At 34.8% G+C, this 27,287-nt stretch overlaps 2 protein-coding genes across 4 annotated transcripts in view; one reads left to right on the forward strand and one right to left on the reverse strand.

Annotated features, from left to right (window-relative positions):
* LOC119069922 (TWiK family of potassium channels protein 18) overlaps positions 1–17,389 on the forward strand; it is a 43,904-nt gene extending 26,515 nt beyond the window's left edge. Inside the window, exons 3-10 of one of the 3 annotated variants that reach the window (XR_005086432.1) lie at positions 1,036–1,183; positions 1,245–1,381; positions 11,893–11,994; positions 12,162–12,298; positions 13,741–13,901; positions 14,186–14,313; positions 14,379–14,483; positions 16,079–17,389. Coding sequence is in view for 1 of the 3 variants with exons in the window: in XM_037174146.1 (XP_037030041.1) it covers positions 1,036–1,183; positions 1,245–1,381; positions 11,893–11,994; positions 12,162–12,298; positions 13,741–13,901; positions 14,186–14,309; positions 14,379–14,483; positions 16,079–16,147 (983 nt within the window). In the remaining 2 variants the exon portion in view is untranslated. The remainder of the gene's footprint in view (positions 1–1,035; positions 1,184–1,244; positions 1,382–11,892; positions 11,995–12,161; positions 12,299–13,740; positions 13,902–14,185; positions 14,314–14,378; positions 14,484–16,078) is intronic. The other 2 variants (XR_005086433.1, XM_037174146.1) reach the window with 2 other exon arrangements.
* On the reverse strand, positions 12,962–25,560 carry LOC119069999 (glutathione S-transferase 1-like). Its single transcript, XM_037174256.1, has 3 exons — positions 25,391–25,560; positions 22,043–22,655; positions 12,962–12,991 (listed from the first exon to the last, which is right to left on the reverse strand). Exons 1-2 carry the CDS (start codon positions 25,486–25,488, stop codon positions 22,082–22,084), a joined length of 672 nt encoding a protein of 223 aa, XP_037030151.1. The 5' UTR covers positions 25,489–25,560; the 3' UTR covers positions 12,962–12,991; positions 22,043–22,081.
* Between the last annotated feature and the right edge of the window lie 1,727 nt (positions 25,561–27,287).

Consider the following 27,287-nt stretch of genomic DNA (forward strand, 5'->3'; position numbering starts at 1 on the left):
ACAATAAATTTGCAAATTAATTAATCAGTCTACGTGGGACATGTGACACAAGTCTCTGTGTTCACTTTCGAAATAAAAATGATTTCACGTTTTCAGTTTCGATTTGCTTTTGAATTGCTTTACCTTTCAAAAAATTGTGTCAGAATTATCAGAATTTTAAGTCATCGATGTTCACAGTAAATTAAGTGATTCTTAGTTAATGATATTTTGGCGCAAAATTTGAATTCGCGTATTTCGAAGGCGTTTTCAAATTATGCGCTAAAACAACGCACTTCAAGCAAAAGTGCTATTAATGACAGCTGCCAAATAGAGTACTATTTTGTATGAAATTTTATCCCCACTCTTTTTACATTGTAAAATTTTGTATGGAGCACTGTCAAGTTTCAGTACCCTATTTAGAGTACCACTTTTGCTTGAAGTGCGTTGGCTAAAATAATATAAACTTTAAAAAAGTTTACCGAAACAAATTGTGCCTGACCTAACTATGGAATGTCACATATCAGGAAGTTAGATCATTAGAAAGATTAGAAAGGTAGAATTAAATCATATTTTACCGATAAAGCCTCGTCAAACTTTGGATTCACAGACGGTATTAATTTTTAGTTTGGCTTCGTACTATTTCAAACGCTTTTATCGTCAGCTGGCTAAAATTGTTCTAACATTTGTTTGCAAAATTAGGAGGCCAAAAATCGTGTCCGCTTGTAAATTTCATTACAATCCTAAAATAATGAAATTTACAAGTGGACACGATTTTTGGCCTCCTAATTTCGTAAACAATTGGTGTGATATTGCTAGAGAGCTGCCTTAGTTCAGTTGATTTTCATTGAGTTCTAAATATCTTCGGTTAATTTTCGACTTCAGGTTTTGTCATTCGGTCAATTCCGGTTTAATTTCGGATACTTACTTTGCGCTGGTTAATAAGACAAGTGACGCTCCCAAACAAGTTCATTTTTATGTTCAGATCAGTTAGAAGCACATTCAAAACATCGGCAAAAAATTTACAATACCTCATCTCATCCTCAATTCCATTTTCAGGCGCTTCAATGTTCAAACTCATAGAGGAAGAAACAGCAAACGATAAATGGGCCGATATGAGTAGAAATCGAAATACATTCGCATATCAACTGTGGAACTTATCGAGTGTTCAGTTAAACGGCAAGGACAGATCCACTTTCGACTACGAGTAAGTAAGACATATTCTTCGTCGAATGCGGAGCCGCTTGTAAACGCTGTACCATCCACAGATTCAATAAAACATTGGTCAATTATCAAAAACAAATTGTCGATGCAGTACGTGGTGGTTGGCCGGGCAACGACGAACGAGTTCAATGGGGTCTCGAAAGGGCGTTTTTATACTCACTTACCGTCATAACGACAATAGGTAACTGTTTTGTTTGTTTTCTTATTATTGAGGTAAGAAAATAGGAAATTCCAATAAGAACTAAGCTTTGCTGCCAGAGCGACTGAAGCATCAGATGGAATTTCCTATTTTCCTTCGAGGTGATTAGACGTTGTTCATTTTTCAAGACAGAAGTGACCGTTTGATGGAGAAAATGTCTATTTTCCCCACTGTCAAAAAAAGAAAGGATAAAATATAGACATTTTGTCACCTCACTGTCATCAAACGAAGCGTCAACAAAACATCATTTTCTCATGGCCTTTTGAGCGGAGACAATAAGGTTAATCACACCGTACATATGAATAGGCAATTTTTTTCCCGTTAAAAAGAAAACAAAGGAAACCATATAAACTTTGTCAGCAGTAAATAACATAATCCACAAATTTTATCGGAATTAATGCAGTACCAACCTCTTTGTAATTCTACGCTAGGAATTGAAAAAAAAAACTTTTTCCCTCTGCATTATAAACAAACAACAAAGTAAAAAAGAATTATGAAGCCTTTTTAGTGAAATAATTTTTTTTTTAAATGTTAGACTGTAGATTACGTTAATGTATTTTAAATGAGTTTGCGTTTATGCTGTTGAATGGATTTAAAAGCCATTTATGTTAATCCCTGGACGTTGACAAAGTTATTTAAATCATTTGGATTACTCCTATTAACTTATTTCAAACTCGTTCGCAATGTAATTGTACTCCATACTTTATTACAATTATAAGTTGGTGCAGGATTTAAATATACTATCCGTTTAAGGGAATTACCACGTTCCTGGTAAATATGATTTCCGTACGACGACATCAGCTTAGCTGATTCAGCTATGAAAATGTTCTTTATGTTTTGTTAAGCTTGACCGAGAGCTTGACTGTACAAAATAAAAGCAGTGGCAGCTCCTTCAATCGGAAAATCCTTCGGCAAAAAGAGACTTATGAAAAAAGCATACAAAATACTATTTCTCTTTTCCATTAGGATTTTTTTCCCTTATGACGGTTGTACGGTACAGCCCTGGATTTTACATGACAGATTGACAGAGCTTTTTGAATTTTTTTTTTCATACACCGCCCGATTGAAGTTTCATGTTGAATTATAGGGTTAAGTTGAATTTACAGTCGTCCGTTTTACCTCCATTTACGTGACGTTTCTATTGTTTTGATAACTTTTGCATTGTTTTAATTCCAACTGTCAAGTAAACGGCTGGAAAACGGACGACCGACTGCGAATTCAAGGTTATAGCTACACTATGATGACAGATAACGTTGAGAGAATGTTTTTTTAAGCTCTGTTTCGTAAGTGTCAAAAAAGTTTCTATTCACGCCGTAAGTGTGCCTAAAATTTGAATTTTAAGTGAACGATTCGATGAAAAAGTGAACCGAAAAATACATTTCAACGCTTCATTGTATGAAAATGACGCTACGTTAGAGAGACCTCCGCACTTTCCATTTTGAATTTCGACCGCACTTACGGCGTGAATTCTTTTCAACTTCAATAAATATTAGTCCGGGTAAATGATCGTGCTAACTGATCATAAATGAAATTGGATTTACTTTTTATGGGCGATACAACACTGTGCTTGTATTGTCCGTTTGTTTATAGATTTTGTATTCCGTCAAGCCATTTGAATATAGCTATTTTCATAATAAGGTAGTAAATGGGATTGTTTTGCGCACTAGATGTGAGATCGTGGAACAAGGTTTTATCTCCTGTAATGTCATAATCACCATAAAAAACAAATTTCAAAAATTAAACTGAAACATAAACACGCCATGACGCCGTCACTCATTCATATTTCCCACAAATAAAACGCACACATCTAGTATACTGTCAAGAATTTGTCAATTTTCAGTGAATAAATGAGAAATTATCGAATTTTTCCGTGAATAAATGTGAAATTATCGAAGTTAGCCGTGCGCAAATGACCATGTATCGAAATTTTCAGTTAATAAACGTACGTTCTGTGAATGACGTGTTTAAATCTAGCCTATTTTGATTCTAAAAGTGACACTCAAATTGTGAATATTATGACATTACAGGAGATAAAATAGATAAGTCAGGGTTCTTATGTCATCCTGGATCCTGCTCGATTTAGAACTGTTTTGATTTTGAAAAAGATATTGATCCTTTTTCAAATCAAGTCCAACCATCAAAAACATTCAGTTTTAACAGAGATATTCCACTTTTAAGTTTTACACTAAAACCAGTTTTTACTGTTGGTTCAAAACATCCGAGGAAAAAAAATTAATTCGGAAAGTTTCGCCCCGTCATCAAAAATCAAAACAGATGTAAATCGAGCAGCGACCTTTTTTCAACATAAGAAACCAGACTATATCCAGTTTGGACGTTTTGTGGTGAAAACTTTTACCAGTTCTCTTAATTTTGAGTCGGTGAAAAACTTAAAAAAAATGGCATCGGAGTTACTGAAGTAAGGCAGAATATCGAAAACGTTTTTCCGAAAAGTCTTTGGAAGTATTATGAAACTTAATGAAAGCTTTTTAACTAACCGTCTAGTAAAAGCTTCCTGCAATTTAAATCCTTCAAAAGGACTCGTCTCTGTCATGTTAGGCTATATGAGGCTTTAATACAGTCAGTACAGTCGCGCTACTTAAAACGTTCTTGTGACTTGCGGTCACTTTCTAATAACTGATATGATTAAAATATCTGCTGGGTCATAGTGTTACCACATTTAAGAGACATTTATAATCGACTGTCAAAGAGATCAAAACAAAATAATATTTTGAATTAGCGGCTCGATGCAAGTTTTTAGTTCAGAAATGCAAAAACAAAACAGAAGTGAAAATATTTTAAGGCAAACTTTAATTTGAATGGTAAGGACTGTTTTGCTACATTTCCTTTTTTTAAATTTGTGTATAATTCGATACATTTCCCCATGCCGGTTCATAAGCCTGTCACTTAATAAATTTGAGACATAAATTGATAATTGATGTGTAAACACATCTTTTATTCGCCATTAAATAAATGTTAGAAAAACGTAAAATGCATTAATTTCCCCTTTCTACAGTTTGTGAGCTGTAAGCATGAAGTGAATCAGATTCTATTGTTTAATATGAGGTTGGTCCGCCATTCTTTCGGATTACTTCTTGCATCCGGTAAGGCATGCTATCGTAAAGATTTTCGAAATATTGTGATTGACCGCGAAAGCTTTCCCAGTTTCGAACAACAATAGGATCTAAAGTTGCCCTATTACGAGGGAATACACTTTGCCAATCTCGTGTTGTCTCCGCCCAAAAATTTTCGATCGGGTTAAGATCCGGACTGTTCGATGGGGCCACAAGCTGTGTGATGTTGGGATGGTTGTTGAACCACTGTTGGGTAAAGTTCGATGTGTGGATTGAATTGTTATCCTGTGAGACATGTGTTAGATTGGTTCAAAGTCTTAACTTAAACTTTAAGGTAAAGAAACATCATTCGCGGAACTCGGTTGATGTAATTGCCATTACCTGCATGAAAATTACATTCTGCATAGATCCGTAGCTAATTTCAACTGATGGAATGAGAATCTCCTCTAGTATCTCACAATAAGCGACGCTATTCAAACGACCGGAGACGAAAGTCATCTCTCCGGGTCCTTCGCGGCTGATCCATCCCCAAATACCAGCACTGATCCGTCCACTGCGTCGTGTCGGCTGAATGTATTGAATATCATATCGGGTATTACGGGGGCGATAGAGATGTGTTTTTTGATGGCGATCGGATTGAAAGGTTTTTTCGTCGGAAAATATGACATTACTCCAGTTCCTGTGTTGATTCGCGTGAGCATAAAGTAGTCTGTCTTGTTGATGTTGCGGGGTCAATGCAGGTTTTCTCGCTGCAATTTGGTGATTGAGGTCGACATCATTCCACACTTTTCGTATAGTATCACGATGAACACCAAATTCACGACCGACTACTGCAGCATTAGTGAATGGGTTATTAATGATTCTCTGAGTAACGATGTTCCTGTTGATAGCATTCAATTTGCGCACTTGCCCTGGCTGTGCTCGCCGATTCATGTGATGTTCTGCAGCATAGCGATTGATCCATTTTGAAACAGTTCTAGTCTAAAATATGTTACGTTACGCGGCTTTCTTAATTTTTATTAGAGTATTACAGATACGTCTAATGAACGAGCAATCGCCCCATTAGATAAACCACCCAAATGTTGCGCAACTATCCCTGCTCGTAACTCCAAATGGCAATGTTTTTGTCGACTTAATCTTTCCATAATGGAAGTTTGAGAGTTTGAAATACGACAGAGAATCCAATCAGCTTTAGGTTGAAAATAAATTTTCACTTTCTCTAATGCCTACTACTATTTATGCAACTTCGTCAATTGGAAAACATACAAAATTTTCACTCAATGACATTATGATACATTTTAACCAATTCACTTTTCGCAGCCTCTCTGTATTTAGTGATGAATTTTAAAAAAAATATAGAGAGGTCTTATTTACAATAGTTCTTTGATGTTGATGTAAACAAATCGTTTATTTTCAATTAAACGTTGAACACACAAAGAATGCATTAATTTCTCTTTAATTCGGTTTGTGGTCCACATCAAGTGAACCATTTTGCAGGATCACTTCGCACATTATGCTTTTCATACCGCCGTATAAATCTTGAACGAAATCTTCTTCTTGAAGTATATACCAGTAATTTACGATTTCTCCTTCCATGGCCAATCTGCTGAGAGACAGACCTTCAAAACGTCTTCGAAGCTTCTCCCAGACATGGTTCAATGGGTTTATCTTATGGCTTTTAAGTGGTAAATTTAATGCCACGAAGATGGTTTCATTGTGCAGCCATTCGAGAAATTCTTCGGATTGTTGAAATCCTGATTTTTCCTGATATTCGAGAAATTAGAAGATGTGAAATAGAAAGTGAAAAACCATAATTTTTCAGCGGTTAACTCTTGTTCCTTACTTTCGCAAATATAAAGTCATCTCTTTCATGGACAACCCGAGCAACCATTTTTCTGATTTCATTAACGTATTGGGCGCTGGTTTTGATGTAATCGGTTAGAACCAACTTGCCAAGACCGTACTCAGTCATTAATCCCATTACTCCAATGCCATTTATTTTAGTTTCACCACAAAATATAACTCGAGCCCACTTCAAATTGAGGTTTTGCTTGGCGAAAGCTAATCGCTCCTTGATATAGACAGATTTTTCCATTTTATATTTACTTAAAATGTCAACTCAAGTCGATTATAAGTCGACTTAGATTTATTTTTCGTATATATTTAACTTTACACTTGCACAATATCCAGATCATATACGGATATTATTAATATACGGATAATATCCATCCGAATAATATCCGTATATTAGCCATATAATATCTGTATATTATCCAGATAATATCTGTATATTATCCAGATAATATCTGTATATTATCCAGATAATATCAGTATCGGATGGATATATTATCTGGATATTATCCATATAATATACGAATATTATCTGGATAATATACGGATATTATCTGGATAATATACGGATATTATCTGGATAATATACGGATATTATCTGGATAATATACGGATATTATATGGATAATATACGGATATTATCTGGATAATATACGGATATTATCTGGATAATATACAGATATTATATGGATAATATACGTATATTATTCGGATGGATATTATCCGTATATTATCCATATAATATCCGTATATTATCCATATAATATCTGTATATTATCCAGATAATATCCGTATATTATCCAGATAATATCCGTATATTATCCAGATAATATCCGTATATTATCCATATAATATCCGTATATTATCCAGATAATATCAGTATCTGATGGATATTATCCGTATATTATCAAGATAATATATGTATATTATCCATATAATATCTGTATATCCGTATATTATCCAGATAATATCTGTATATTATCCATATAATATCCGTATATTATCCATATAATATCTGTATATTATCCAGATAATATCCGTATATTATCCATATAATATCTGTATATTATCCATAAAATATCCGTATATTATCCAGATAATATCAGTATCTGATGGATATTATCCGTATATTATCCATATAATATCTGTATATCCGTATATTATCCAGATAATATCTGTATATTATCCATATAATATCCGTATATTATCCATATAATATCTGTATATTATCCATATAATATCCGTATATTATCCATATAATATCTGTATATTATCCAGATAATATCCGTATATTATCCAGATAATATCCGTATATTATCCGAATAATATCCGTATATTATCCGAATAATATCTGTATATTATCCATATAATATCTGTATATTATCCAGATAATATCCGTATATTATCCATATAATATCTGTATATTATCCATATAATATCCGTATATTATCCATATAATATCTGTATATTATCCAGATAATATCCGTATATTATCCAGATAATATCCGTATATTATCCGAATAATATCCGTATATTATCCGAATAATATCCGTATATTATCCGAATAATATCTGTATATTATCCGAATAATATCCGTATATTATCCATATAATATCCGTATATTATCCATATAATATCTGTATATTATCCAGATAATATCCTTATATTATCCAGATAATATCCGTATATTATCCAGATAATATATTGATAATATACGGATAATATCCATCCGATACTGATATTATCTGGATAATATACGGATATTATCTGGATAATATACAGATATTATCTGGATAATATACAGATATTATCTGGATAATATACAGATATTATATGGATAATATACGGATATTATTCGGATGGATATTATCCGTATATTAATAATATCCGTATATGATCTGGATAATATCCGTATATTATCTGGATAATATCCGTATAAATACGTATCAATAAATAATATGTAATTCATTCCAAGTAATATAAGGATATTTTCCAGATAATACACAAAAACGAGTTTGTTCAGATTGTATAATTTAAAGTATCCTAGTAAGCCGCGATCAATAAAGCGACACATAAAAAATTTTAAACGTGAAAAAATCAGAATCATGGAAAACACGCGAGACAATTCTTCCGACAGGCCACCGCGAAATGCCCAGAAGAAGTGCTATTCTCTTCCACTGCTACAAAGAGAAAACGAAAAACTAAAACATGATTTAAACGTTCTGCAAGCTGATCATGATAAAAAGTAAGAAAATCGATCCATTGTTTACATAGAGTTACAACTCTTTTGCCGTCACAGGGAAATTCTTTTAGCGGAATGCTTACTGAAAGTTCAGCTGCTCGATGAGGAAAATCAGGAATTGAAAGGGTTACTAAATGCAGCTGTTTTCCCTAATAAGTAATTCAGTTTCTTTAAACTTTCGTGATATTATGATACTTGCAATCGACGTGAACTTCCAGAATGGAAATGAAAGATGCTTCCACTGACATAACAATTGATACTAAAAATGAGTCGACTTCAACATCATTCGTTTATGTGGACAGTGAAAGCCAGGTCGTAAAGGAAGCTTCTGAATTTTTCGAAACACTTGGAGCTAATAATGGGTCGACATTACAATCAGCTTTTGATGTGGTTCAAGGCGAAGATGATGTTCTATATAGACCCTCTAGCTTTGATGAAATCGTTCATGAGCTGCCATATGATGAACCATATGAAATAACAATGTTCGACAACAATTTAAAGGATCTGAAAATTTCGTTGAAAATGGTAGGTTCGATTATGCCACCCAAAAAATTGATGATGATAATTTGGCTGCGAATAGTAACATTTTGATTGCAGATATCATAAATGACCAACATTTTTCACATATTTAATTACTTCCGCTCATATTTCACTTTCTTTGGAAAATAGATTATTCTGATATCAGCCACCATTTTGTGTTAACTGCAAGTTGTCAGCACATAATAGTTGGTATTATCCAGGGTTACGGTATAATATGGATTCGTTTTTCTATTGCAAATGCTGGTCATATCTGCAACCATGTGTCAACGTATCTGTATCATTACACTTTTATGATTTTGCTTCAGCTGGTAATTTGTGTATTCATTTACACACAGTAAACGACTTGCTAGATCCGAAAAAAAGTGTAGCGAACGATCGTCTTTCGAGCGACTGAAATCATTTTCTATTTTTTGGGAAACTTAATTAACTTCGGTAATACCATCTGACTTACTTTCAAATTCGTTTAAAGAAACAACATTTTAAACAAATTGGAGGTGCGACCAACAGTAAGATAGTCAATAATATCCTCAACGAAATTGCAACCAAAAACCTGCAGAAACAATTCGTATGGGAAGCGACTGCTATCAACAGTTTTCAGAATTTGAAAAACATACTTGCTTGCATTTACTCTGCGGTGTGTTCAAAAGAGAATACCCAATGTGATGTAAACAACATTATAAAAAACGCACTTAAGAATGCAAGAGCCAAACCGTAAATAAATCTAAGCTTTCATGTATCGAAGCTATCCTCAGAAACTATTACTATTTTTTTCGAGAATTCCAACCCAAAACACGTCTATAAAGAATACATTAAACTTCCACGAATTGTTGATTAGATTTTACTTGCTGGAGGGAATAATTTGTGTCAATCTATTTGACTGACGTGACGAAATGATCGAATTGTCCGCATACACATAAATTTGCTAAAATTCTACGGAAATTTATTTTCAGTGTGTGATTACAATTTCTCAGATCAACCAATTAATGTCCACACGATTTTGGTCCGCAACCAAATGGAGAAAAGCGAAACCTGGTCCATTAGCCGTTGACCAACCGAACAAAGGGGAAATTAATGCAAAAAATGTTGTTGATCCATTCGGCGTCGACCAACTGACGAAAGGGAAAATTAATGCATCGCCCCGTCGGATTCTACACATCTGCCATTGTTTACGTCTTGAATTGAATTTTTGTTGTCAATAAATATCCGGGTAACAGAAAAGTCTGTGTAGTTAAGTTAATTACCGTGTATTTAATATCTCGTTAGGCAATTAACCTAACTCTAATTAAATAAGAGAAAAAAATTAAAAAAATTCGTTAGAGATCAGCCCACTAGCTAAGCACATTGTCTGAACTGTTCTGTTGTGAAGGCAAATTTAAGTTTTTCTTGACAGTGAGAGTATGACATTTAGATTGTGACTGTGGTAACACTTAAACCCAGCAGATATTTCAATCATCATAGAAATTAGAAATTAACCGCTAGTCACAGGAACATTTCAAGTCGCGCGACTGTACAAGAGTCGAGGCAAATAACAGACTATGTCGAACCATTTTAACTAATGATGTCATTTGAAAGGTGACCTAAGACCATTGCTGAAAAACTATTTCATGTCACCGGAAACACGCAACAAAGTACTTCCGCCAAAAGTAGTTTTGAATTTGACCGCGAAAATATTTTAGGCATATCAGTACATCTTGTTACAATCTTCACATCGCATGCGGCTACAATGTTTGTTTACGTGCAAGTGTATCTTTTGGCAGTCTCTCAAAATTTTGTAAATTATTAACATTAATTACACTTCTAAAGCATTTTAGGCGATTAAAGAACACGTCCCATTAGGAAAATGATTTCTTAATTACACAATCTATAACCAAGTTAGTAAAAAAATCAAAATTTTAGATCATTCATTACTGGTGAATACGCAATGAATGAAGTGAATCTATGTTGCAAACTTAAGGTACCGTTGTAAAGGTTTGAGTCTCTACTTCTTAAAATTGTGCTTATAAAACCAAAAATATACATTAACGAGCTTTCCTAGTAGAAAACATTTCACAAAGGACCATTTTTGACTCATTTTTTTAAGATAAATCAACTTTTCTCGAGAAGGCCCGGGCAAAACATTTGAAATTTAGGAGAAAAATAATCGTTAGGATCACCCCAATCATTTTTAACAAGAAAACCCCACGTTTACGAACTTTTCGAAAAAAAGTTGTTCAACCGCACCGTGAATACTCTATGCGGATTCCACATTTTTTCGGGCGGGAATGGAACTTATAGACCGGAAATACTAAAAAATTATCAATTTGTTCGACAAAGTATGAAACACGATCATTATTTTAGCTATTATTGTGAGAAATGCATAAAAATTTATAATTTTTGTGTTTTCGACATTCGTAATTAGTCTATAATATAAAAAGTTGGGGATTACATGAATATTGGAAAATTTTCAGTTGACAAAGGAAAACATTCTTTGAAAGTCTAACATTGTGTCTGTCCCTCTTCGGTTACGGTAATTTTGAATGACCCTACAGTAAGCATTTCAGGTTCCGATTGAAATACATTTTAATGTCAACTTCCATGGGATGGAATAGATTGAATATTTGGTTTGTTTCTTCTACCAAACAAATTGCGTTTGCATATTTAACCACCTTTTAGATTGAATGTACCTAATTTGTAAATGTTCCATTCCCAATTTCAATGCAATTACCTAAAAAGCTCAATTTCTTTGCGGAATGTTTGAGTGTTTAATGTTTACCGTTGAAATTGAGTTGGTTTTTATATTCTTCTTTCAGGATATGGAAATATTTGTACTCGTACAGAAATTGGTAAAGTGGCAACAATTGTTTATGCGATGATAGGAATGCCGTTGTTCCTGTTATATTTGTCAAATATCGGTAAGTTAAAGGAAATATTTACCATTCGTTGTCATGTCTTTCGATATCCACATTTTTTTCACATTATCCACGAAAGCATTAAACAACATTACACCGAGTCAAATGACCTTTCACCTCGCCCTTTGCACGGATAATCCCTAAACTGTACTGTTTCTTAATTGATATAGGTGACATTCTGGCTAAGTCGTTTAAATGGATTTATGCTAAAGTATTTTTGTGTCGAATATGCCCAGGTGTTGCTAAACGGCGTGCATTGCGTGAACGGAGGAAAATACGTGCTCTCGCCCAAAACAATATTAATGAAGTAAGTTACACAAAAGTTTTTTTTTCTTATTTGCATAATTTAAAGGTGGTGCGGGAAAACGAGACACTTCATTTTGCATCTAATTGGAATTCAACGGGCGGTGTGCAAACTGTCAATGACAGACACTATTGAAAGACAAAGAAATTTTATTTCTATTTGATAAAAATTTGTAATAAGTGTAGTTTGGTGACAAAGCCGTGTCATAACAGGGACTATATCTGAAAAAATGTACCTCGCGTGTTTGCAGTCCTTGCGTTCGACTCGAGCTGTGAGTATCACATCTGGCAAAATAATACGTTCCGAACACGTAATTAATCTACTGTTCTTAAGAGGCATCGATGCTTTGCTGTAAAGCATACATTTGGGTGTTTTTCAAATGCTGAGAAAACTGAGAAGTTTATGAAAATTTCCCCACCCAATTTGGAAAAACTTTCTCTAGAGTTTCTTTCTCCACAGATGCGTAATGTACTATTGTTTTCTTCCATTCCTCACCTTCGGCTCGAAACACAAACTTCCCGCATGCCTCAACAAAAAATGTCCGTAATGTACTGTACTACAGCGATAACCTCTCTAAATGACCGTCTTTTTCTAAATCTCTTATATCTCCAACTTCTCTCATTTATCCATAACGAATATATAGAGAAATGAGAGAAGTAAGAGAAATAAGAAATTTTGAAAAAGACGACCATTTAGAGAGTTTATAACTGTTTTCCCTGACTTGACAATTTTATGTTAAAATCGCTAGTTTATTTGTTAAATGTGAATTTACCACATGTGAGCACTCAATCGTATTTCGAAATTAGGAAATTCCACTTAATTTGTAACGTAGCTCACGTGCGAGCGTTTCATATATTTTTATATAAAACGCTCTCTCGTAGGCTACGCTACATGACACAAGTCATATGTCATTTCCCATTTAAACAGTGCTGTACCGCGACTGAAGTAAAATATTCAGCGGAACTGAGCGAATTCTCTCTTTTAATCAATCTATACTTTCGCCCACTCAGGGCTGGCATGTTTTTAAGACACTATATTACGTTATAAGAAAGATGTTTTTAAGAGTGGATACGAAGAATTTTCGCTTTCGCAACTTTTCAATCTTTAAAAATATTAATTTCACATACCAAGTGTAGTCGTTTCAACTGATTAATTTTCTAAACTGAATTCCAAATCAGATACAATCATGACGCTTGAGGAAACAGCTGGAGCACAGTTTCGTCATTGGTTGACTGTGTTTTTTCTCTCGAAACAATTCCCTCAATTCCCTGATATAATTAGAGTGTTACGACACGAAAAAAAAAGTGCCACCAACAACACAGACAATATTTAAATAATTCAAATCCCAAACAAACACATTAAATTCCCATTAGGTGTTGAATTAGTTGTTCTAACATGTATCACATTATACGACGACATGTAGAACATCCCAAATATGTTTTCAGAGAGACTATCACATTGAGGAGGCACTCGAAAATATCTCAACTATTAGCAGTATTTCTCAACGATCTGATGAAGACCTTGAAGATGATATTGTTGAAGACATCGAGGGCGCAACTAATACTGTTACAGTTCCTATTACAATATGTTTAATGATAATGACAGGGTAAGTTAAAACTGCTTTAAACATGTTGTTTCACAACATTCTCATCTTTTCCGAGTTGTAAATGCTTAAATTTATACAAATTGTGCATGCCATTGTCAGACCGATACATTGAGTTGCGTTGGCATTTGTGCCAGGAAGCGGATATATGTGTTTAGGAATGTCGTTTTAATGTTTAACCTCTATTATACGGGTCTCTAAGTGTTGATATGTATTTAGCAGCTGTTGATTACATCAAACATTGTTTCACATTTCCTCTATCTCCTCTATTTCTCTATTTCATTTAGATACATTCTGATGGGCTCTCTAATTTTTTGCATGTGGGAAGGATGGGACTTTTTCGATGGATGCTACTTTTGTTTCATATCGCTGAGCAGCATTGGATTCGGCGATATTGTTCCAGGTAAAAAGGTTTGTTGTACTGGTTGGAATCACTATACGAATGCGAATTCAAACGAAATTGATTTATTTCACTTCTAGGTGTTAAGCCAAAATTCTGACAAGTTCGAGTGGCGGTTTATAGTGTGCGCCATATATCTTCTGCTCGGAATGGCACTGATAGCCATGTGCTTTAATTTGATGCAGGTAAGGTCGATAGAATAGCATTGGGCACCAGTCTCCGGACATGAAGTAGTAGTCAGTCATCTATTGTTCGCTCATTCATAAAAAGTTTATCAATGAAATTGTCCGACTACTGGTACGTATCCGGAGTCTAGTGCACCTAGTGATTTTTTTCTACAAAATGTCACAACATATTTCTCCACGATTGATGTATTATATCCAGGCGTCAATTTTAGCAGTTTTAGGATGTTTTTAGACTTAGGTTTTGGGAGATTTTGTTCGCTGGGAAAAATAAATTTTTAAAAATTTTTGTGATATATTCATCGCTGTTCGAATAAAAAGTGAGAAGTGCCGTAGACGAAATTTTTCATGTTATTATACTCATCCGCTGATTGTATTGATCTTCATCCTGACTTTTAGGAGTAAAATGCGATGTCTGAAGTCTCATTTTAGGAGTTAGTTAGTAAGTTAGTTTTAGGAGACTTTGGGAGGTGTGGGAGGCCTGTTGTCTCTCGATATGTCTCGGTTCCAATATGTAAAAGTGGATTACGATATTTTCAATCCACCTTTGGTAGACAGGTCCGGGATCTTTTACTCTGTCTGTTTATGGCGGATAGAAAGTATCTAAAATCAGTTTTGACATATTCGAACCAAAAGGTCTAACGAGGCGTAACACATCGGTCGCTCGTAAGAAATATAGGTACATGGTCGTGTGGAGCTGGAGTGTCATTATGAAATTAATTGGGTGTACTTTCGGGCATATAGGATGTCATTGGGTTCAAAATTCATCCACACTGAGATATGATAGAAATTTATAGAAATTTGAGCATTTTGGCGAACTTTTAGCTTCCGAAACTCAGCTTTGCAATGATACCATGCATTTAAACTTCAAAGAATGCCGGTCTAGTTACTCATTGCAAAGCTGAGTCCACTAGCAATCAGAGAAAACAGCTTCATAATGTTTTTGTTGCGTTTCAGATGCAGAGGAACCACTTGAAGTTCACCAAAATAGTCAAATGTTTACCCTGATTTTCAGCTGCTCATAATATCTCAGCGTGAATGAATTTTAAATCCAATAAGATACTCCCCCGAAAGTACGCAATTAGCTTTCTTATGACAGCCCACACGACCTATTACGTTTCATGTACCCCACACAAGCGTCGTTAACATCGGTTGCGGCTTTTGGTGGGCGAATACATTTCTGGACACATATAAAAAAGTCCACTGGATAATGAGGCCGATTTCGGTAGGCTGTTTTCCAAAAGAATCCCTTTTTTAACCCAATATTTTGTTCTCTGAAAAGATGTGAAGCCTGTTCGAAGAAACCTTTTTGAATGACTTCGCCTTTCGGCTATACATCGGGAGAGTCATATTAATTGCATAATTTAGCATATTTAATCGAACGGTGGTAGTTTGTTCCAAAACGTTTCCAAATTATCTGAAACATTCAGTTCAATTCACAAACTATTCAGTTGAATAACCGTATCAAAGAGCCAACGGCTTCATACTGTAGTTACAAATTGTACGCAAATGCTTCATAACTGTTGATAGCCAATTTATCCCATCATCATTACCACATCGACCGAATAGAAAACATAATCCGAAAAATTTCATTCCAGGAACAAGTTATTTACAAAATAAGAGCCGTTAAACGTAGCATACGTCGATGTTTCCGCTGCGACAGGTGATGTGACATCATAATGTAAGGCTGGCTTAATTCCCGAAATGATGCCAATCATTTTTGCCTCAATCCAACGAAAAATAGCAAAATTGTTTGTCATTTAACGTAACACTTTAATGGCAATGGAAATTATGGGCTGCTCAAGGGCGAAACTCACTCTACGGTGACGGTGATGGACATTGGTGTGCCAGCATAATGATGATGGCGATGGTGAGAAAATAGTTACGAGAATAGTGTAAACTAGTTGACTCAGAGCCCGTGCCGGCTTCATCGTCTCTCATAGGGCCGAGGGTGGGGATTTATGTAAAATTGGTAGATTTTGGATAAAAAACATTTGTTCAACGACTTTTGTTATTGATAGCTATAGAAGAACTAGAAGAACCGGAGTAGCCCTAGTGCATATCTCAGTCGTCGCACATCGTGGTCAAAAACCGAGTTGATGTCAATATGATGGTGTATCTGAAATCAACAATCACATTGAAAACAACAATTTTTATTGGATGCATGACATGCCAAATTTCGAGCGCGCCCATCGTTCCAACAAAAATTATATTTCTCCATTCAATTCATTTCCATTCTTTATTGTGCTCCAGTAACGCCAATTTTGAATTGCTACAATGTGTTGCTACACCGGGACCACCTTAGGACCATTGCAGCGTTCAGCATCAAAAGTCTTATGTCAAAAGTCTTCCACTCAACAAAAAGTACTCAGTGAGAGAGCGAACTGTCAAGTAAACAAAGCAAAAATCGAAAAAACTAAATTTTGTCTCTCTACTTTTTCGGTAAGTGGAATTTAAGCATTAGGGCAAAATATAACAATATTACACAAGTCTTCATCCTGACCCTGTGATAGACGATGAAGCCCGTCGGCTCAATGGCACTACAGTGCTTATAGAAACTGAAAATTCGAGTTTGAATTTCGAATTTATTCTGTTAGCATATATTGTGTAGTGGCAAGGCATCAAACATGGTACGGCTGGATTAAATCACCCAGTCATTTGCTAGTGATATGAATTACAAGTAAATGTGTAACGGAGCATCACGCAACGTTACACAGGAACGTCTCTCTTTCGGTTATTAAAAGCGGTACGAAGTTAATATACTCACCAGCACAAAATATATATATCGTGAAAATGTGCCATTAGTTTCTACCTGGTTTAACGGTATATGGTATGGTTATATACACACTATTGGTGGCTGTTCAATTTTACTTAACATTACAAGTCAAGCAATAAATTAGTTTAATGAAGACATTGTTGATGCCATATAATATTTTCCAGCATCTCATATTTACATTTCCATGTGTGTGTGTGTGTATGTGTATGAGGAGTATATTGTTAGCGAAATATTTATGTACCATACAAATTATGCTCAACACATTATGTACATGTAACAGTCATAATATACCACCGGAAACGGGAAGATAATGGATTTCATTATAAACAGAAATGATTCTGAATTTTGATTTATTTCGTCAGATTATATTTTAAGCACTTTGTTTTAACAGTTTTGCAACCAGATCCAATTAAAGTATTAAATCGAACCCAATTTACATTTTCTTCTTGTTGCCACAGTGCTGCCATTTTGCGTGTACCATTTTAAGTGTCAATTTATAATTTTGTACGTCAAAAAACATTCCATTCGAATTATAATGTAAAAACTAATTAGCTTTACGATAAAATAAAAACGAAATGTTCTCAATATTTGTACGCATTTGATTCATTCATTAAACGAAGCCGTACAAATGAAATTATTTTGTTGGTAAGCCTTTTCAGCATAATTGCATTTGCACATCATTGCAATATTGTTTTATTAGAATAAAAGAGACCTTGAAACGCACATCAATAGTTAAGCATGAAGGGTGAGACTAACTGTAGATACACATAGCAACGCGAGTTGGACATAAAATTCTTTTGTTCTCAGAGCTTTTCCCATTGCTTTGAAATGTCAAACTCGCGAAACCGACGTAATTTTGTCGATTGTTCATTTCAATCACCAAAATTGCGTAGTTTTGAAACAATTGGAAAATTCCTGAAAACAAAAGAATTTTATGTCAAACTCGCGTCGCTATGTGTATCAGCAGTAACTGATTCAAGTTCGTATAAATGTGATTGTGTTCGAATCCTATTCAAGAGCAATCATCATGACACAAAAATTTAATAATTTAATAACACCTGTGCTATGACAACGACATCTTGCTTCAAATAGCGAGGCGACGACAGAATAGAAAAAGTCAAGGTATGTATTGTAGAGACGTTATGTCATGTATAACAACCGAATCAGATGTACATATGATGGCACAAAATTTCGATGCAAACGCCATCTCTCCCATTCATTAAAAACAAAAATTACATAGAAACGTCATCTGATTTGAGATAGCCACAATATTTTGTGAAAGTCAAGTAAATCATTGTCCACCATAGTCATTAGCTCCGAACCAATGTGCTGGCGTTACCTCCCCAATCAAATCCACCTTGGAATAAGAGTCTGAATATAGAAAACTCATGCTGTTGTAGCGCTGGTGCTCTTTACGTGAATACAAGATTGGATCGGGTTTTCTGACTTCAGGTTCAGGTCAACCTTAAAATGTGTAAAACTTTCAGGATAACCCGAACCTCACCTGAAGTTACCAGACCTAAAGTTACCAGACCTAAAGTTACCAGACCTAAAGTTACCAGACCTAAAGTTACCAGACCTAAAGTTACCAGACCTAAAGTTACCAGACCTAAAGTTATCAGACCTAAAGTTACCAGACCTAAAGTTACCAGATCTGAATCTAAAATTTCATGGTTAGGATTCAATCTGAAGTGTCTCTGTGTGTTTGTTTGCTGCATCAATGTACATACTGAGCCTGTAGCTTCCACCAGGGTTGTATCCAGAAACTAGTCGATTAGAATCTAATGAAACTCATTGTTTGGTTTTTGATTCAATTTTATGTTCTCGTTACAAAAATCGTAAAATCTAACCTTCTGACCCGATCGGACATAGACATAGCCTACATTCAGGCGATATATCACTAGCAGCTAGCTTTCAGCTTAGAGTTTTTGCTTACGTCTCGAGGCATGACCTGGTTCCGAAGTCACGCTAAACCGATGGTCCAGACTGGACTTGTTATTGGCTGTAAAAGACTGATGATGAGTTCTCGACACAAACAAAAATTAGACATACCATTTTTACGAAATAGTGCGGACTAGAGGAAATGGTAGGGGTGCATAAATGTACGTTCATTATTCGATGATGCCTCCCATATTGATATTCCGACTTTGGAATTAAATTTTAAACCCATTAAAATATTCGATTATTTGGAATAAATTCTATTACAATTAAAATGCTGGAGCATAAATGCTTAGTGGTTGTGGTTATTAGCCGATTATTTGTTTGTTTTCTAAAATTCTAAATTGTAGATAAAATAAAACCAGAACGAAATTTATTGTTATAATTTGGTTGCGTGAAATGGTATAACGTTTAGTTGCACTAAATCAGTATAAATACGTAGGTATTTATGCAGAATCACTTTATACATATCATGGACTTACGCTAGTGAAGAGCCGTGACGCAGGTCCTTTAAAAAAACAGTATAACTGAGGATGATAGGCCTACGTTCGTGAAAAGCCGTGATGCAAGTCCGTTCACACTAAAAAATTTGAAAAAAAATATCTGTAGGACTGAGGAACATCTATACACAACTTTTTTGATATTGCTCCCTCCGCTCCTACTACTACGAGTTCAACGAGCTATCACCCGCCACATAAGGTTAAGATTTGGCCGAGATATTAAATTTCAAAACTTGGAAATTTGTATGAAGAATGATGAATTTTACCAACCTTTGTCAATTTGTCCTTCTGTTACAACGTAATTCAGACGAAAAATTCTAGAAGAAAAAATTAACAAAAAAATTTTGCGTCACGAGTGGCAGATGTTGAGGAAAGTACTGTTAAGAAAATTGTTAAAATAGGGAAAAATGCGAAAAATGCGTCCTGAATTATAGGAAAAACGGAAAGACCGAATCATTTGCCACTTGTGACGCAAAGTTATTTTTTTTATTGAATTTTTTCGGTACAATTTTCGCTTTTCTTTTTGTGAGTCGAAGCTGTAAGCGTCACCCCACCGATATCAGTTCTTTTGTTAGTGGATAAAAGGACCTGCGTCACACCTCCACTGTAAGTGGTTTTGGGCGATTCCAAGATAATCCTACTTAGCGTAACACGTCATACCACCAACAAAATCGACATATTTTCTGCAAAAATTAATCTCTTCGCTATTGATTAGATAGCTCCATGATATTTTGGATGTTAGAAATGTTGTGTATGCGTTGCATAAAATGGTAAAATGGTTAAATGAGCTTTACAAATCTATTTGAAAATTTCATAATCAGTGCAACAAATTAGTACACGTATCTATGTAGATATAGATATACAGTGAGTGAGTATATGCTATACATACGTAATGTACATTAACTGTGATTCGAAATTGTAAGGCTTCGCTTCGGATATAATATAGATTTTAATCCGATTTCTTAATTACAGTTCATCTCGCTGTTCATTCAATGCGAATTTAATTTAATTAACTTGATACAATGTTTATGTGTGAATATTGGCGAAGACTGGAAACTCGAAACTTAATGGGGAGTGTGTTTGTAAAAGAGTAAATATATAATTTGGTCTAAAAGGGTTCTCGTGCCATGTACACACCGTGCTGCGTACTCTCGTTTTCGTATATACTTAGCTCCATATCCATTGTGAGTTTAAATTGTATGCTTGTGAAAGAGTCGCCGGATTTTGTATTTTCCATTGAATCATTCCCGATTCAATACAAAATAATAGGATTTCTTTGCCAATGAAAAGCTCTGTATGACTAAATCTTTCTTATTCATTAAATTCTAAATAAATTAGGGTATCGCTTTTATATACACACATTTCCGTTTTATTTGCAGATGTTAGCAGTCTTGAATTTAACATTAAATTGACTGAAATGGAGGGCGATTCATACACCGCAAAGTTAGAATTTCAATTGAATTGAACACAATATTGGTTACTTTCATACATAGCATTGCTCCTAGCAGAAATATAGAAAATTCTTGGAAGCTGATGAATTCACAGTAGACATTAGAAATTTCAATTCGAGGAACTGACGCTGTAAGTGAGAATTTAAATTTTAAGTCGAAGTTCAGGTGAAACGAACCGTACCAAACAAGAGCGAACGTTTACGTCCAAAGCGAAGCGAGGGTCGCAATTCGATCGAGTTGGGAATTCCCTATTTCTACCCGAAGTGAACCCATCTTTTTTCACCCGTGCGTGTTGTGAATAACCGTTTTTATCCACGTAACAAACACATCAATCTGAACCGTCATCAGAGAGAGCATCAACGAAACGCCATCTTCTCACCGCATTTAAGTGTTTCAACGCTTCATTCTTAAACAATTTTCGAGAGAACGCGCGAGTAAATTTGTTCGTAGAAAGAGAGAACTTGATTTTTGGAATCTTTTATGCGAAATACCCGATTTCGAAATTTCCATCGAAAGGTGACAGAACTTTTATTGTAAATTTTCAAATTACAGTGGAAACGTCTGAAGATGGTTAGACCACGCTAACCTCTGACCGCCACTGTATCCGGAGGTCGAAACAGCATTTAATCTCCACTTTCGCTTCACGCGATCCATGGGGAATGGAAGAGTAATTATAGGAATTAGTATGTTTTCCAGGTAAAACAAAGTTTTGTACCATTGGTCGATTACAAGTATGAGAATGAGGTTGATTTAGCGCTACAATTTTGAATTTTTTAGTGCAAACTTTGCTCTAGTTGGAATTTCCTATTTTGTCCTCTTGCGAAACAAATAACTATTTTGATGTACAAACGTGGAAAACCAGAAGCAGTGAATAGAAGTAGTTGATGTTCTATTCATCTTTTCGATTTATTCGACAAAAAACGGAATTTACATGGCTCATTTTTTCGAATTTGCTTCTTTAAGTGAATGTAAAACATTCTTGTACTTCAAAACAAACGGTGCTTCCATTTCATCGAAGAACGGTAGGCGTTTCATTCGTTCAAACCAATTAAAAAGTTTCGGATATTTATCAGCCGTTATTGGAGCGTAAATCTCATGACTGGATCCAACCAAACCAATACAACACAAATCAGCAACGGTCAATTGATCACCAACCAAGTGTGTATGGTTTGCTAAAAACGCTTCCATTAGATCGTAGGCCTCATACAGTGATTTGATGTCCTTTTCCGGTATTTCCGTACCGCCCAAGTAGTAAATCATAGAACAATTACGCACTCGTTGATAAAGAATCGCATCAGAGAAATGGAGCCGTTGATTGCATTTGGCACGTTCGTACAAATCTTTCGGGTACAGTGCATCATTCTTGGCGAACTTATCGATCAGATAAGTGCAGATAACCGAACTCTCCCAGATTATGTTCCCATTGTCGTTCAGAGTAGGTACGGTGTGTTGAGGATTCATTTTAACAAATGATTCGCTCATATGTTCACCAGCAAACAAATCAATTGTCCTGTTGGAGAAAAAAAATAATTTCAATTTATAAGCAGCATAAATATTAATCGATACTTGGTTGATGGCATAGATAATTACTCGATTGACGAACCAATAAACAATAAACTCATTTCAAGTCTACATTCAGGCGATTTATTAAATAATTTTTAAACTTTTATTGATAAAGTTTAAATGTATGCAACGTTCGTTTAATTTTAATGAATTATTTAGCGTGAGGGGCTATAATTTCTATTGATGCCATAATATGAATGACTTGCAAAAAACAATCGAGTTTGAATGATCTCGACTATATGTTCACGTTTAGCGTGTGAGACAGTGACATGTTTATTTCAGTAGTAAACGTATTATTAGAAGGGTACGGCTGAACAATGAGAATTCAGTTTGTTGCTAAACTGCGCATTGGAGGTACAATGTATACAAAAAAAACGGCATTATCATGCACAGTCAGTGACTTTGAAATAAATGACGCAATTCGTTTCAGCTGTTTTTCAGCTTTTTCGTCTTTAAACAGTTTTATTACTACCATGCGCATACGAGTTATATTCATCCGTATAAACAAGCGGAGTGACACCGTGTACTTTAGCTTCAAATTTTATGCTACCCTATTTGTTCTTTTCAGCAATATCCTTCTACTTCACTACGTATACAGTACCAACTCAAAATAGAACTACTCTTTCATTTTATTGTATTTTTTACGTACAAGTGGTCATGAAACAGCAATATTTTTAAATTTATTTTAATAAACTAGGTCCCACCTTTTGGGTGGGTCAGATCCCTCGACTGTTTGTCAATAGTATTTTTATTGGCAACGATTTATTGATTTATTTCAATGAAATGTAATTTTGTATGTTGATGGCCACAAAAACTCATTTAGAACAAGAAGAACGGTCTAATAAATCTCTCATTGATGATTTAATTCTGTTTAGTTTCACTTAAAAGCTTCGAAACGTTGTATAAAAAATGCCCCGGTAAAAATGACATATGTTTTCAATAAAATTTAAACTCATGTGAATTGCGGCCCTCGCTTCGCTCTGGCCGCAAACTTCACACCTAATTTTTGTTCTGTTTATTCGGTTTTGTTTACAAGGCAAAATCAAATAACAAGACTCCAGATCGTTTTAACAAGGAGTAGAAAAGGCTTCTTTTGAGAACTACTCCCAGATGGTTGAACCGATACCGCCCATTTTCGCTGAAAGAACAGGTTAAGACACTTCTGAGTTGATCACTAAGGCGGTGACACGCAGATGCTTTTTATTGAACAGACTCATTACAGATTGTTTGAAATGTCAACCTGATAAAAACCTTTTTTTTCTTCAAGTTGACATTTCAAACAAACTGAAATGAATGTGTTCTACAAAATGTATCTATTTGTGAGAATGAAAGATGTTTTCAATGAAACTTAAACTCATGTGATTTGCGGCCCTCGCTTCGCTCTGGCCACAAACTTCACACTCGTACATTTTTGTTCTATTTATTCAGTTTTGTTTACAAGGCAAAGTCACATAACAAGAAAAATACTATTGAAATAGATAGAAAAATTCTGTTAGCAACATCAGCTTGTTCGTTACACCAACAAAATCTATCTTAGAACCTAACCTCAGAAATTAATTCCATTCTCCACCAAACATTTTTTTTAAAATCGGTTGAGAATTACTCCAGTTGTCGTGTTAACAAAAAGCAGAAAAGGGTTCTTTGGAGAACTACTCCCAGATGGTTGAACCGATACCACCCATGTTCGAACTTGACCTGAGGACTTCAATACTTCGTCGAATAAAAAAAAGTTTTTGAAAATCGGTTGAGATTTACTCAAGTTATCGTGTTAACAAAGAGCAGAAAAGGCTTCTTTCGAGAACTGCTCCCAGATGGTTGAACCGATACCACCCATGTTCGAACTTGACCTGAGGATTTAAATACTTCGTCGATTAAAAAAAAATTTTTGAAAATCGGTTGAGATTTACTCAAGTTATCGTGTTAACAGAGGGCACAAAATTTTAACATTGAACGTTTTTTCATCATATTTCCATACATTTTTAATCATAGTGAACGTGTTATGTACGGTGTATTTTCTTTTGTAAAACCCATGACTTACAGTCAAGGGAATAAACCAATTTAGGAAGATAATCCTTCAACAACATATTAAAAAAACGCAATTTTAAATTTTTATTAAAATTTAAATGAAAATCCACAAAACTCACATCAAACTTAACGTAGCAACAACAACAATCGGCTATATTTTGACATGGCTCCGATGTGCCTTTGCACAGCCCTGCTACTATCATGAACTGAACATACAAAATATTCGGAGGCTGATGAAATCACAGTAGGCACTGCGTTTCTTTTGTATGGATAGATAGCTAACTTCGATGTGTGAGTTAAAACATACAATACAAACAATCGTAAGCGGTAGCTCTTATCACCAAAGCCTCCAAATTTGACACTTGTCAAATCAGTGTTCATGCTAGTAGCAGTGCTGTGGCCTTTGTTATTTTTTATATGTGTTAGTAAATCAAAGTTTTAAACTGTTCTAAAAAACAGACAGTCTCCTGACAGTCTCTTGACAGCCTTTTTGAATATTAAATAGAAAGTAATACAAAATCATTGAAATTAATTTTTTAAATATTTTAATTATCGTAAAATAAATTCTGTAAACGCAGAATTGTTCTATATGTTTTCTGATTAATTGCATCGGAAGTACGAAATTTAAGAACTAAGAAAAAAATTTAGAAAACCTACACAAGCTCCAATTCTAATCCGATGAGACGGGCAACCATTTTGATGGCCCGCGATCCGGGTGTGATATCCATCTCGTACAATATTGGTTTCGAAGACATTTTTTTTTTCAAAAAAAATTTATTTGAATCACACTTCTCAAATTCTAATATATTTTTTTTTTTTCAAACAACGAAACTTTACAACGCCGTCCAAATTCGATTAGATCACAATGAAAACTAAATTATTACTGAAACTCTCAGCATAAATTCGTACGTGGAACACGAGCATAGAACAGATATATAATAGATATTAGATAACCTTGAAACACGGCTGCAAATTGATGTAGTCAGTAGAAAATAAAAATGTGTAGATTGTTGAGCTTATTTTGTTTGGAGAGTATAACATCTATTGTATGTGGTGTTGGAGTATGCGAAAATTTCTAGACAATACGAGCTGAACAATCGAAAATTGTATGCGAGTAGTTTACATAGTTCCCATATCTAATTAAAGATGATAGTCATTAAGTGTACAACTCGTATGGGCCGCAAAAATGCGTATCATTGTTATATCACCGCGATTTAAATTTCTGTTTTTTTCCTTAAATTGCAAAATTCTGTCGAGAATTGAATGGAAAAATTTGAATAAAATACGGAGAAAAAGTGGCTTGAATAATTACTTTCGGCTTAAAATGCAACAAATCAATGATGCGTAGATCAGGTCTGGCAGGGCATACTATCAGCCAATTAAATGCCGCAGTCGAGAAACCTATAGCACCCCAGATTCGATACCTCGAAAAGGGGCATTAAATGTCGTTGATAGGACATCACAAAAGCCAAGGTTCTGAAAGAACCAATTTCAGACACTTCTGGGTTGATCACAGTGGCGTTGGCATCAAAATTTCTTTGTGGGGACAACTAGGTTTGTGAAAGTCTATCCCGGTTAGCTTCAAAAAAAATTTATTCGACCTCTCGTGGACCTGAAATGTTTTTAGTGGTTTTTGTAGAGGCCGCACCACGAGTAAGAATAACATAACAAGAAAATATTTCGATGGGAAAATTTTTAATTAGATTGATTTTTCGAATTTTTGGGACCTGAGGGAAGCTTTGAAGACTGTTTGGTCCCTACTGGTTTGATCACAAAAATATAGTTTAGCCTGAGGTCTAAGCTTTACAGCGATACCAATCATGATATTCATGACAACCAACAAGATTTTTTTATGAAGCGAAGTCATTCAACTAGGTCTCTGTGTGTTTTAACCGCTGTATCATACGTAGATAATTTCCATTTTCTCTCAAAAAGTATTTTTAGTTAATTTACAAAATTAACAGGGTTATTGCCCTCTACAATAACCACTAAAAACATTTAATGTCCACGAGAGGTCGAAATGTTTTTTTTTTGAAGCTTTCCGTGCTATATGATAATTTCAACTTAACAAAAAAATGCTTGCCCCATGCGAAAATTGATTCTTACATATCAATTTTGCCCCTGCGAAAATGGTCGATTACATGAGGGATATTTGAGTGACACTTTCGTCAGGAAATCTCTATTTTCGCGGGGTGCTCGAGTCATTCATGTAAAATCAGTTTTCGTGGGGTGCAGCCATATGAAGGTGAATGAAAACTGAAAGCGTCAGCCATATTTGTTCTAGCAATAATTTCAATGTTTGTTATGAACACACATGGCGAGCACTTTTAGTTGCGTATTTTTCACTTCAATTCGAAAACACTTCACACATTGATTAATTTTAGATACAATTCATTTCACTTCACTGCAAAATTTTTCGTCTAAATAACAAAAACAACAAAATCATTGCTTAGAATGTATTATCATGGAACGGAATAACAATTCAATGACAATATGGTACCTGCTATGGTGTGATCACTTCGATCACTTTCGGTACGGAAAATATTGGTATTGG

The sequence above is a fragment of the Bradysia coprophila genome, chromosome II, assembly GCF_014529535.1.
Source record: "Bradysia coprophila strain Holo2 chromosome II, BU_Bcop_v1, whole genome shotgun sequence".
In the NCBI taxonomy this organism is placed as follows: domain Eukaryota; kingdom Metazoa; phylum Arthropoda; class Insecta; order Diptera; family Sciaridae; genus Bradysia; species Bradysia coprophila.

Coding starts and splice junctions, on each gene's coding strand:
- LOC119069999 (XM_037174256.1), bottom strand. CDS start 25,488: ATGTCTTCGAAACCAATATTGTACGAGATGGATATCACACCCGGATCG. Junction 22,656..25,390: donor GGATTAGAATTGGAGCTTGT/GTAGGTTTTCTA, acceptor TTTCTCCAACAG/GACAATTGATTTGTTTGCTG.